Below are 13,450 nucleotides of genomic sequence, written 5' to 3' on the forward strand. Positions count from 1 at the left end.
TTTGGACAGGAGAAGCGTAATTTTACTTCAGGCTAAAAGATACTACACTTAATTGCCAATAGCTGAAGTCGGGGCTGTTGGCTCCTCTCAGGCAGAGCTGCTCTGCACGGCTCTGCTGGCAGCTCGGGGAGCGGGGCAGGAAAGGGGAAGGAGCCCCGGAGTGAGATGGCAGGCAGGGCACAGGGCTCTCCTCACAGCATCCCCAGCCTGCTGCCTGGAAGGGTCTACAATAAGTAGCAGTAAATACCATGCAGTCTCCATATTTGTACCCTTATAGGTAAAAATCTGTCTGCCATCTGTTGCAGAACAGCACTTCAGCAGTCCAAGAACTGTGTTGGTTTTTTGTTTTTATTACTCTGTGTATTGCAGAGATCTCTACTGGGATATGCTGACACAGAACCCTGTTTCATTCATCCTTCCACTGAAGAACTACCCAGGCAGGTCAGATCCCACAGCAGCAGAGCCAGAACAAGGCCAGAACCAGCAGCGCCTGCAGGCATTTTGGCCCAGCATTTTATGCTCCATTAAGATGACTGTGGGTTAGGATCTTTCTGATTGCACGAAGGAGAACAAAAAGCTGATGTGAATACACAGCTGTTTCAGGTATTCCAGTATACGCTCTGCATACTACTCTTATTGCTTTAGGATGTAAAATCAATTCCAGAAAATCATGACAGGATTAAGGCTGTTACAATCCCACTGCATTCCAGTCCCCTTCTCCTCCATGCACTACAGTAAGTCTAGAATGTTTCTAATGTCACATGCCTAATTTCAGCAGTTTATAAATGGTACAAATACAATAAAAGCTTGAGTAAAAGAAGAATCTCCCAGAACTAAGGCTGAAAAGAAGGGACTGATTAATTAATATGCAGAGATAGTACGTTGCACATTACAGTAAAGAAAGCCCACGATGCAACTCCGAATTTGAGATCTGAACATTAGGAGACCTCTTCCAAGACTTGAGATGTAAGGCTTTCAAAACTGAAGTTGCATGCTTCTTCTAAAGTTTGTGTTTTGAAAGGAGATACAGGTATACATTCAATGAGGCAGTGTCACATTCAAAACCTGAAAATAATATACATATGCTTAAGAACTATCTAGGACAGGAAGGAAAAATAATGGCTTATTCTTTCAAATTTATTAAAAATTTAAATAGAATTAAAATAAATACTTCATTTTATTGTAATTAAGTGACATTACCAGGGAACAAGCAAATATACTAAATGCAACATAAAGTGACATTTCAAATGCAGCAAGTTCAATATTGGCAACGCTTATTTTTCAGTCTTTTTCTTATGCTAAAATATAGCCATATATTTCCTCATATTAAATATCAGCATACAGACTTAATCTATAGGGTGTTTAAAACCTAGCCTGGCTGTGGCCTTTCTTTGGTTAAAAATAAAAACTTGAAAGCCTTACCAATACTACTGACTGCCAAACAATTGCCAAACGATGCTTACATAGAACAAGCTGATTTACTGAAGAATGCCCATGAGCCCTTTGGAAATAGCTCACAAGAAAAAAAAAGTATATATACACACACCAATAACTCTGAGAGTAGAATATCTCAACACTACATCAACTATGACTGCCTTATTAGGAAACTCAAAAGCAAAACAAGTTGAACACAGTACTGTTCTGTTGTCGCTGTTGTTGAATACTGTTGTTTCTGAGGTTTGCTGATACAGATAACACAGTGGGTAACACTTGTGTTTACACGTTTCAGGAAGTGGAATTTCTCCCATCCTGCCATGCTTTTCCATTTTTGAAAAAAAGTCTTGAAATTAAAACTTGAAATTAAGGTTAGTTCGAAGGACATAACTCCACTGTGCTGGACTTCTGTTATAAACTGGTATTATGTGATGGAAACAGTGTCAGAAAAAACTTAGGCGTGCTGAAGAAAGGAAAATCTCCAGGGTAAGCAAACAAAGATTGTGTTAAATCATGTTTGCTTCACATGTTTTTGAAATCACATAAATGTCCTGGTAATTGTTACAGTGCACGACTGATCTTAAGATTTATTTTGCTAAAGCAGTCAAGGAATTCAGATTTCACAGTAGTGACATTTATTCTCAACTATTAGTTATTTGCATGAAGAAAAAAAAAAAATGAAGTTGAAAGTATACAGTAAAAGAAAAAAAGAGAATTTCAGAGGTATTAAGAATAAGACTTCCTAAACAGATCACTACCACTAAATACACTAAATACACTGTTTTCAAGGATAAAGAGGGTGTTTTGTTTTGTTTTCTTTGAACCCTGTTTTTAATATTAATGTAGATGCTGCGTCCATGATTTGGACATATATCAAAGTCAATGGGAAGTTTAAAATTTATCTTTTTCTTTTTTAATGCTTTGAACTCAAGACTAAGGAGCTCAGTGGAGTTGATACTACTATGTACTTCTTCCATAAAAATGAGGGATCTTGGAGGATGAAGCACTGATATAAAAAAAATTCTTCTAAAATCACCTATGAACAAGAGGAAAACCCCTTCCCCAAATATCCTACAGGCTGTCTACATGAAAACCTATAATGCACTGCCTGGTCTAGCCATGTGCACACAAAGAAAAATCCAGAATGATCTGAGGTGGTCATCAGCCACTGCAATATAGTTTATTATGAGCACATGCTGACATCACAAGGCTATACAACTATATTTATTACTTCCATGGGGAATAACTTCCATTGAGGAATCCAGTTATTTGTAAGATTTGGTTGGGCTGCAAAACTGAACAACTGATAGAAGACTAGAAGAGAGAAACTTGATCATAAGGATAATGAGCATGGAAACAAATAGACTTTATATCTACAGCACTAATTATGTTAGCAATAATTTAAATAAAAATTGGTGATACTCTCATAGGATGGTCAGGACTTCCCCCCCCCCCCCCTTTCCTTCCCTCCCCATTCCTCCTCAAATGCCATTGTGTTAAGAGTAACTTGCTTTCTTTTGCTTATACCAGGGTCCCATTTCTTCCCCTATCCACTTCAGTCCATCTCTGGAGCAGCTTTATGAAGAAGCAGAAGTAACCAATTCTACTTTAGGGCTACCATGAGGGTAAATTTGTCCCAGTTGTCCGTATTTGCTCCTCTGTTATGCAGATTTTGAACACAACACCTATACGCAGGAAGAACTTCCGTAGCACAGCTCGAAGCTCAGGAATCAGGTCAAATTGCATGATTTCACACAAGTATGGATAATATGTTGAAGCATGTGCCTTAAACTATCAGGAAAGATATGAAAAAAGAAAATTATTCTCTATTCCTACAGGAAAGCGCTGAGTTTTTCCACATACATGGCTACACCAAATGTTAGAATGCAAGGTCTTAACAAATCAAACAAATCAAAGCATGTTTTATCTTCCTTTCCTAATAATGCTGAGTGTTAGTTTTCGAGTTTCTATTTGGCACACAGTAGCACAAGGCAAAATTGTTTTAAACTGAGAGAGGGGAGATATAGATTAGATATTAGGAAGGAGTTCTTTTACTCAGAGGGTAGCGAGGCCCTGGCACTGCTGCAAGAGAAGCCGTGGCTGCCCCATCGCTGGAGCTGATCAGGACTAGGGTGGATGAAGCCCTGGGCAGCCTGAGCTGTTGGTGGCAACCAGTCCATGTCAGATGAACGTTATGGTCCATTCCCATCCAAGGCGTACTATGATTCTGCAGAGAAAACTGAGGGGACACTTTTACTGCAAAATCTTGCAGTACTGAATCATAGAATGGCCTGGGTTGAAAAGGACTACACTGATTATCTAGTTATGTGCTATGTGCAGGATCACCAACCATCAGACCAGGCTGCCCAGAGCCACATCCAGCTTGGGTACCAAGGAATCGCAGGCTTGCCATTTTATCTACATAGTTAAAACTATTTTCCTAACACACCACAACCACATGGACATCTCTGAATTGCTGCTGTGTGGAGAAACCAAATCACTGCTAACACTCTCTTCTTCAAACATTGATGAGTTGCAATAAAACGTAAAAGACAATGTGGAATTACATATTTTGCAATACAAGAAACATAGAAAAAACACCAACACAAAAACCCACACTTTTAAACTATATTCATCCTTTTTACAATTAATGAACAACAAAGAAATGCCCACAAACCTAAGCAACCTCTAGAAGTTTCTCTGTGTGAGATATTCTAGGGAATATATACACTCACATTTTCCTCAGAAAAGCTAAGATTCCAAAGATTATTTTTTTGCCATCACTGTCGAGGAACTAAAATTACAGTTCTAGAATGATGAAGTTTACCTCTACCATTCTGTGCTGCTATAAAGCCCATCCTTTACTGCACACTCACAGTGCTTTATATCAAAGATCTGCAGTAATATTTCCACAAACTGGATTTCATGGATGTAGTCCCATTTTTACAATGTGAAGTGCTTGCCAAAAGAAAGGAAGCATAACAATTCCTACACTCCAAGGAGACCACACACTATATGAGTAAGCAAATTAGCCATCTTGCAGTATGTATGACAAAGAATGAATTCAATGAAAGCAGAGATGAAAACCCCTGAATGCAAACACACATGGCTTCTAGCCTGCTCTTACCTTTTCATCACTGATTTTCAGTGTTTTTGTTAAAAGCAGCAACAGAAGATTGGTCCAAGCTTCTCTGTGGCTTTCTGAGTTCACAGTAATAAAATACGCCAGGGCTTCACTGCATACACTGAAAAGATGCCAAGTTCAAGCAAACCACAAGGAAAACCCACAATAAGTTTTTGTTACATGCCCTGTTAGTCCTTTCACAGTGTATCCTGGTTACACAAGATGCATTTCCATGGGAAAGTTTTCAATCACATGCAATAATTTTATAGTACACACATTTGTCTATATTTTGTTACAGTTGTTACAGATAATTGAACTGAAATAGTTTTATGCTGTTAACAAACAACTATGGAGTGAAAAGTAGAGGACAACTATTTTCCTTGTGAGCATTCTAAGTAAAGCATTTTCTGTAATTGAAGTGTTTTCACCTTCAACCTGCAAACATTACTTCCTGATCCTTACATGGGGGCAATTTAGGCAATGGTACCATGAAAAAAAATTCTCTTTCCTCAAATCTACACTGCTATATTAAAGATCTGTAGCACTTAGATCAAAGGAGGACTCGTGTACATACATTTTTGGTCCTTGCTGTAAACTGAATTTTGTAGACAATCTGTACAAATTACAACAGATTTTCTTAGTACTTTCTGAAGAGGGAATGGGACCTCCCCTTTCATGCACTGAAAAGGTGAGCGTGTCCACAGACACTGAAAAATTGGAACACCACTGAAATGCACTGAAATAGTACCAATAGTGAGTTTGAGATTTCTTCACGTTTGACAGAGATTAGTACCTAGCACTTTTCTGTACCAACAACTCACTCTTCAGATAAAGGGGCTAAGTACCTTTTTGATTTACTTACAATTTTATTTTTTTAAATGCTTTAAGTTCCAGCTATACAGTAGCTTGCACTGCACTCTGTTTAAATTTCTTATCACATTGTACCTTTGTATTCTGTACCACCACTTTTGCAAAGAAAAGTGGGTCAAGCAAGAAAGCGTTTCATTTATTTCAAATGGACTGCTTGCTTATTGCTGAATTTGCTTTTAGTAAAGAGCAGACTATTACATCTTGGTATGCTCTGCATGTTTTGCTCAGCAACTTACAAACGGAACATTCTATCCAAAGATGTGCCGTGCACATGTTTCTGCACACAGAACACACCTGAACCAACTTCATTCTCTTACCTGAGCAGACGCTGCTGTATGGCATCCCAGGCGTCTCGGCGGTTTTCATCCACATACATTCGAAAAAGTATTCTCAAGCAACAAGCCAGGCTGCTGGTCTCTTGTTTTAAGAGATTAGGTTTTGATTTACCCTTGAACCCTGGAAATCAGAGGAAATAGTCACAGTTTTAGATACCAGTCAAGAGCCAGCCAAGTACCTCTCCATTAATGAACAACAGTAGGTATCTGATTTCTTTCACAGACAGCATTTCCTTCTCCTTGACTTTGACTGACATCTAACTTATTTTTACAAATGCATTTGAGTGCAGCAGTTCTAAGTATGCTGCTCTACTTCAATGAAAAATACATACAGGAAATAGAAATATCTCAACTCGTTGGCAAGGAGAAAAGTAGAAAAAGTATACAGTGTCAGATGAACTACAGAAATTGTTACAATCGTATACTTCCGCATTTCAATGGTTGAGGTCCTAAACGGCCTGCAGTGCCTTTTTTTAAAGCCAAACTACACAAAAGCCTCACCTGCTCTCCACAACACAGTTCTTTGTTCATAATTTGAATTAAAGGCTTTTGAAAAAGAGTGGGACTCCTGCAAACAATCTAGTAACTTGAAGAGGTGATGTGAAGACATGTGTTTATACATTCCTTGGTCCTCTGTGTCAATGTGGATATCTGCATCCAGTGCATCTCGCTAAATAAAAGAGATCAAGGCAGAGAACAGTATCAGTAATATATTCTTCTCGTAAGAGGGACTCTGATACTTCACATATCACATACTATTAACTCTAGACTCCAGCATGAGGTACAAGTGAAATATCAGAACAACACACCACAGCAGAACTGCCCTGTCAAATGCTAAAGCTGTATTCCTCTCACTAAAACATTTTCAAGAGAAGTTACGGCAAATCCTGGTCGTAAAAAACACTAAGAACAATAAAATGACTTTTTTTTTTGTAGGCTATTTCTGCTATGAATTTAACTACACCATCCCCAAGACACTACCTGAATGCACTGGCTCCAAACTTTCTGGCTTAGGGCTTCATTAACACAGACAAATAAGAGCCCACCTTACACTGTTTCCTAGAATGGTTATTTTCAGGGGCAAGGACCTCCTCTCCAAGGGAGGTGGTTATGTCTTGACAGTTGACATTGTTAAATTTCAACTTCCACATTACCATAATAATCTGAAGGGTAGACTACCAAGAAATACTGGAGGTAGTTAAAAATAAAATAAAATAAATAAATATATATATATATAAAAATATATATATATATAACTAAGTGTAAGGACACACATTCAGGATAGCATGGAGAGCTAGAAAAAGGAGGAGCTACATACAGTACCACAGCATTTTTTAAACACTTTGAAACATTCTGTACTTTACTGCTTAACAAAGTTATTTCTAAGTCTGCTGGTACCTGAGCTGCAGCCATGTGCTCAGCATCTTCTTTCTTGCTTGTTGCTGGATAGAATACTATGTTATCAATGGTCTGTATCAATTCCAACTGTACCACACACTTTATAAGGAGGCCAGCAAACAGTTTCTGGTCTAATGAAACAGAAAAACAGAAGTTTCAGAAGCAACTTGTTACAATTAATGTACAACAGATTAGCAAAGTACTACATTACCATTTTCATTTTTGGTATTGCTGTGAATTATCTTATAAAAAGAAAATCTAGAAGGAATAAATGCAAGTTGGAAAGACATGCTAAGTTCCTCAAATTAATTATCAAGTGCCCTAAAACCGTCTTTAAATGACTACAGAAGCAAAGTGACAGTACAGAAGCAAAGTGACAGTAAAAGTTCATTTAATAAACTTGGATGTTTTCCTTACTTGTATAAGGACCCCCTTTCCAGCTTTCATCTGTTGGATTTGAAAGTTGACTCTGTCCTCTTTCTGAAGCGTTTTTATCCACGCTGCTTAACGACTGACGATCTAGGTCCAAATCCTAGAATAGAATTTAGAACCACTCTTACAATCCAAAGTGCTACCTACCAACCAGCCATCAGAATTCTGGCCTCAAAGAATGCCTGCACTCATTTCTTTTCAGTTACTTGATAGCTACACCAAGTACAAGCTAGTGTCAATTCCAGAACTTGTTGTCAAGCACATCTACTACTATAAAATATTTCAGAAGCTAATCCAACACAGCCTCTTCAGCATAGTCTGTTGCACTGAATTAACTCTTACCAAGTGCTTTTCAGCTGAATCTTCCTCCATTCCCGCTGGCCTCCATGTAAGCAAGCTTCACATCAAAATAAAAACAACAAAAAACAGTAAATATTGTTGCTCTGAAACAGAACATTTGTGTGACAAGTATACCTTATGAACTTACACATGAGGAATGGTAGTTTTGAAGATTTCTAGCATACAATTGCACGTCTGGCCCCAGACTTCTGGGCTGAATTTCTGTCCATTTAGTATTACCAGATTTTCCAGGCAGTTTGTACCCGATCGAGCCAACTGCTCATTTTCTGTGGAAGACATGTTTCATATTTATTAGCTTTAACAATATCAGTGAAACTTAAGCACTATTATCGCTCCATTAAATGCTTTTTGAAAGGCATGTTAATTCAGCTCAAAGCATACGTATAAACTGTATTACAGTAACATCAAGCTGGGGACCATATGAATCGAAAACAGTGCTTAAAAATACACTTTGAGATTTCACTTCCCTGAAATCCAAATGGGGAAGACAAAGGAAGAAGGAAGCAGAAAAAGTGCATACAGTGGAACAAATGAAGGAAAGCACAAATTTGAAATTTGAGGACTTCACCCATAATCCATGCTAGCAATATAGAAAATTTCAGGCTTAAGAAACTGAGCCTAAATGAAAAAAACACTTGGAAAGACATACCTAGAAACACCAGGTGATCAGGAGACAGAAAGTGGGAAAAAATAATTTCTAAAGTCAGAATGCATTCATTTACAGATATGTATATATAAGATATTTAATCCGCACAGAAAGGCTGCAGAAGATTAGTGCATTATTAAAAGCTTTTGCTCTGTCACAACAGCACCATAAACACGTTAAAAGAAGAGCTGCCTAACTGATTAACCAGAATGAGACCCTGGAATACTTAAGATTCTGTAGACATTTATTACATCACACATTCTGATGATGGTAGTTATTACTCTTCAAAAATTCAACTAGCTTTCCCCTGAAGTAAAGAGATTATTTGGAAATAAGTTCACCAAAAGATGCAAGTGAACTAGGTACCTTGTTTCACACACCAGTGTAGCTGTGCAAGTATGTCAGGAAGAAGGATCTCATTTAAAGCTTCATAAAACTGCGTGAATACATCACAGATTGCATAAAGTGCGTGGTTGCATGTAGTGGTCATCCATTCAGATTTCTGCGAGAGAAAAAACAACATTTATTTCTGTGTGGGTTCCTTTGGCATGATAGCATTTGGCTCATGAATGGCCATTCAAAAGAGGAGGTGGCCTATGAGAATAATTGAATTCAGATAAAACTGGAAGAACCCCAATACCTGCGACTGAAGATACCTTGCCAGAAGGTACTTAGTTGGTCATGTGATTGCTGTTCTGAACAGTACGTGGTATTACAAAGCAAGAACACTTTTCCTTGAGAATAGTTAGGGAGAATAGTCAGTTAGGGAGAACAGAAAGGATATTGAGGCAAGTTTCTACGTGGAAGCTATCAAGCATTGGTCATCTCATACATGCCACAGAACATAATACAACAAATTATCACTACAAACAAAGTTTGTAACAGCATGGGCTGGAATACACTGACAGCAAATAACACAAGCTGCCATCTGGATCGTTCAAGTTCTTGAGGAAAAAAAGGAGAGTAAAGTTGGCTTGATTTTTTTCTCTGTTTTACCTCTGTTTGTTGTTCAGGAAGTTTCATATTATCAAAAATCCGAAATACTATTCTGAACAGATCTTGCCACCAATGCTTCTCAAAGGTATGGCCATAACTCTTCATTATTTCAAACATCACTGTTAAACCTCTAAAACAAACAAAGACTGTGTTAAAACATGTACCTGTGATCCCCTCCCCAACTGAATGCCAACAAAAACCAGAAAAGCCTTGTTACCTTGTTCGAACATCTAATTTGCAACGATTTATGATACAAGAAAGCTCAAATAAAATGGGGAACCATCCTCTGACCCATACTCTGTCCCCAGGAGCAACATTCATGTCATCACTCGTGTATTCTCTCAATACCTTGGAGACGGGCAGGAAAAAAAGATTAAAAAAATTCTCAGAAGTCTTTAAGATAGATTACATACCACTAATGGTACACAGACAGACTTGAAAAATTAGCTTAGTTTCTACTGTAATAATCAACTCTTGTAAAATATAAATCTGAGACACATCAATCTGTGAAAGTACCTGGAAAATATATACAGAAAATAAGTATTTCGATGGTAATAGCTTCCATTTTAAACCAAAAGGCACCTTTAACATGTTAACTAATCCTAGTTCATTACTTACACAACACCAAAACAATTCCTAATTCTGAATACACTTCTAACACAAACTCCTGCTGCTGGGAGACTGAAGTTTGAGTCTGAAAGTTCTTAGTTGCAAGAAGAACCTCAATTACAACAGTAAGAAGATAGTAAGAATGTACCATGTTTAAAAAAAAAAAATACCTGTGGTCTTTCTGAAACATATTTTGCACAATACCGAATAAGTCTAATTGCTTCCATGCTGGTGTCCGGGAATGCAACATTACAAGCAAACTCTGAGAGACATTTTACTGCATCTTGGAATGAATCAATTGCTGCAGGAAAGTGCTGTTGGAAAATATTTGCTGTGAAGAACAAACAAAAGCATTTCTTAAAACTTAGTGACAGACAAATGCATAGATGAACTGACATTGGTCTACTGAAGTCAGACCTGGTATATTGGCACCAAAACAACAGACATGAAAAGACTAGATTTGCTGGATTAAACAATTTCTTCCCTTCTACTCTTCCTTGTACTATACTCCCATTCCCAAAAATCTATCAGTATCAGAATCTATCCATGTTCTCAGGTTGGTTAGCTACCGATTTATAATCTAGGATTCTTTAATGGTTTCTTCTGTGGCTCCCTTTCCTTCCACAGCATATGCCACCCAATGCCAACACTATAAAAATAATAGGAGTAAAGCTTGATGCATCTTAACTAAGCCTTTAATTATTCAGATTCTGTAGGAACAGAGAATAAAGCAGTTAGATTTCAGGTTAAAGGACAGACTAAACACAAACCCAAGCCAGTACATACAAGCTTTTGCACAGACCTCAACTCTCAAGATCTATACAATTCAAATTGGACTTGATCTGCACAGGTACCTTTCAACTGAACTACTCTAATTCAAATTAGCAAAAGTTTCCTTACTACTTGCATTTATTAACACCATCCACAACTCTTTCCCCCACACTATTTAATGGGAATGCAGCAGGTTCGGGACACTTAAAGCTGCCATCAGTACTGAAATATGAGTTGGTTGCCTTCCTGTGAAAGTACATGTAGTATATTGTTCAAATATACTTCCAGAGTAGACAGTCTATATGAACTAAACTTCACAAGTAATAACATACCAGTGTCATAAACATGATATACCATATGATACTGAAACAGCATGGAGTTCACAAAATCTGTTAATCCAGTTTCCTTAATCTGCATCAATTTACTAATAGGCAACAGAGAAATACTGAATTTACTCCCAGTTTGAAGAGTTATGCAGCTGAGGATCTGTATGCATTTTTTCCTATTCATAGGAATTCAGAGACTTAACAGCTAAGACTTAGCTGCAGAGCTTAAATGGTTTAATTGCAAGACCTTGCATGTATTTACTTGTGTATACAAATCTCACGTGCAGGTGGGCCTTCTATACCAGAGTCACAGAAGCTAAGCTAGAAGTTGGTACTTGCATCTGTCAAGTATTACTTACTAACTATATGTGCTGTAGTCTGAAAGGCCAGCTCCACAATATTCCCATCATGGTCTGATGCTGCTTGGTGAAAGACAGCAAAGATATTTTTCCAGCCTGAGCGAATATTACCAGCTTGAGAGTTCACCATCTGAGCAATACAGCGTATGACCATGTCCCGAATAGTTGGAGATCTTAGGAAAATAAAACAGAAAATAAAACACTACATCAAAAGCCACTTTCAGATGCAAGACAATTAAATCCACAGAAAGAAACATCTTTAAGAAGGACTGAAGTAAGCTAACATCAGTCCATCACACCTGTTCTTCTTCATAATATGCTCAAAAGGCCTTAAGAAGTCTTTCTGGAAGCGGAAGTTGGCCAACTCTCCCTTCTCAAGAAACTTCATGGACAGCTGCCTTAATGAGTCTACTGCAAAGATGGCAACATCTTCATTAGGGTTACAGCCAACCTAGAAGAAACACATTTTCAAACACTTACCACCTTATTTCTTATATAAGTAACATATCCATCATATATTTCCTATCAGTTCACTGAAAATCTCAAGCACGCTGTAGCTTCCAGACATTCAGAAAACAGGAGGGCTGTTTGTCTCAGTCATGAGAAATCTCAACAGCCCCACAGATTTGGTATGCAGAAAGTGCAGAAGAATAATCAGCTAGATACTCAAAAACAAAACATAGGTTAGAAAGGAAGCTTCCAAGCTTCCAACAAAACTAACTTTGTTGTTTCATTATGCATATGTTTCATGTTATTATGTCATATTATTATGTCATTATGCATGTTTCATAATGTTGTTGTTTCATCTGCATGTGTTGTAGAGGAAAACTAATTTGGTTTTTGACCAGGAGGATAATACAATGGCACAAAGGAAGAAGCATAAATACACAGTTGTATAATGAAGTGATCCTTCGTTACAAAAAGATCCTTTCCATAAATATTTCCATTTTTATCTCCACTCTTTACATTTTGAAATAGATGTTTCACTTAGCATTAGAAAGTGTTCGTTCAAGTAAATATTGTCAGAATTACTACATATAAACTGCTGAGAAGTTAGCAGACTTTATTTCTTTGAAGTCAAAACCTACACCGTTCAGAAGCACAAAAAGAAAAAGCAGATGAAAAGTCCTTCCACACTGACATACGTTACGTAAGCTGGTTTTAAAAAATACCTTGTTGAAGTGATCTCCAATCACTTGCCAAATCCTTGACCACTGCAGCCTAATGCGATTCATGTTGTAATAGGATATCTCCACTATCTTCTGCAGACTGAACATGCGTGGATGGTGAGGGGAAGCCAGCTCATCCATAGAGACAGCACACAGCCATCGGACGAAGTCAACTGAACACGACAACACACTACCGTAAATTCAGGATGTGACATGGCAAGAATTGCTGTATTGCTCCATATGGTCAGCATACATACCTATTGCATTTCCATCCAGCCTAGTTGATCCTGTAAATATCCTAGGGAAGAAATAAATACGTTGCAGTTTTAGCTGCCCATCCCCAAGAACCAATCAAATCTTAGAGCTGTAAGCAATTGTCAGCAGCATCCTGTAAGTACTTTACAACGGCACATTTTGCTGGATGCTAACCACCTGCTTGGGCTTTTTGTAGTTTGTGAATACTCTAAGTTGTGGCTATCAGTACAGATAGCAGAAAGAAGACTACAGATCCACCATGGTCCTTTCCCCCCCTTAGCTCTTCAGAGTCTTGAGAGAAGTTCAGATTGCTAATTATGAGGCATACAGATTACTGCTAAGTTTAAACTGTTCCTGAATTTATGA

At 37.8% G+C, this 13,450-nt stretch overlaps 1 protein-coding gene across 1 annotated transcript in view; it reads right to left on the minus strand.

The window, feature by feature from the left end:
* Positions 1–2,906: 2,906 nt before the first annotated feature.
* Positions 2,907–13,450, minus strand: part of ARFGEF2 (ADP ribosylation factor guanine nucleotide exchange factor 2) — a 31,916-nt gene continuing 21,372 nt past the window's right edge. The window contains exons 24-39 of the mRNA XM_042884729.1: positions 13,087–13,127; positions 12,833–13,002; positions 11,960–12,111; positions 11,661–11,833; positions 10,375–10,535; positions 9,813–9,943; positions 9,596–9,725; positions 8,966–9,101; positions 8,081–8,219; positions 7,936–7,990; positions 7,579–7,693; positions 7,162–7,292; positions 6,265–6,433; positions 5,746–5,884; positions 4,562–4,679; positions 2,907–3,225 (exon numbers count right to left, since the gene is read on the minus strand). Of these exons, the coding sequence (XP_042740663.1) occupies positions 3,049–3,225; positions 4,562–4,679; positions 5,746–5,884; positions 6,265–6,433; positions 7,162–7,292; positions 7,579–7,693; positions 7,936–7,990; positions 8,081–8,219; positions 8,966–9,101; positions 9,596–9,725; positions 9,813–9,943; positions 10,375–10,535; positions 11,661–11,833; positions 11,960–12,111; positions 12,833–13,002; positions 13,087–13,127 (2,137 nt within the window). The 3' untranslated portion in view covers positions 2,907–3,048. The remainder of the gene's footprint in view (positions 3,226–4,561; positions 4,680–5,745; positions 5,885–6,264; positions 6,434–7,161; positions 7,293–7,578; positions 7,694–7,935; positions 7,991–8,080; positions 8,220–8,965; positions 9,102–9,595; positions 9,726–9,812; positions 9,944–10,374; positions 10,536–11,660; positions 11,834–11,959; positions 12,112–12,832; positions 13,003–13,086; positions 13,128–13,450) is intronic.

This window comes from Lagopus leucura, unplaced genomic scaffold (genome assembly GCF_019238085.1).
Source record: "Lagopus leucura isolate 7727_CA_CO unplaced genomic scaffold, USGS_WTPT01 Super-Scaffold_100045, whole genome shotgun sequence".
NCBI classification, from domain to species: domain Eukaryota; kingdom Metazoa; phylum Chordata; class Aves; order Galliformes; family Phasianidae; genus Lagopus; species Lagopus leucura.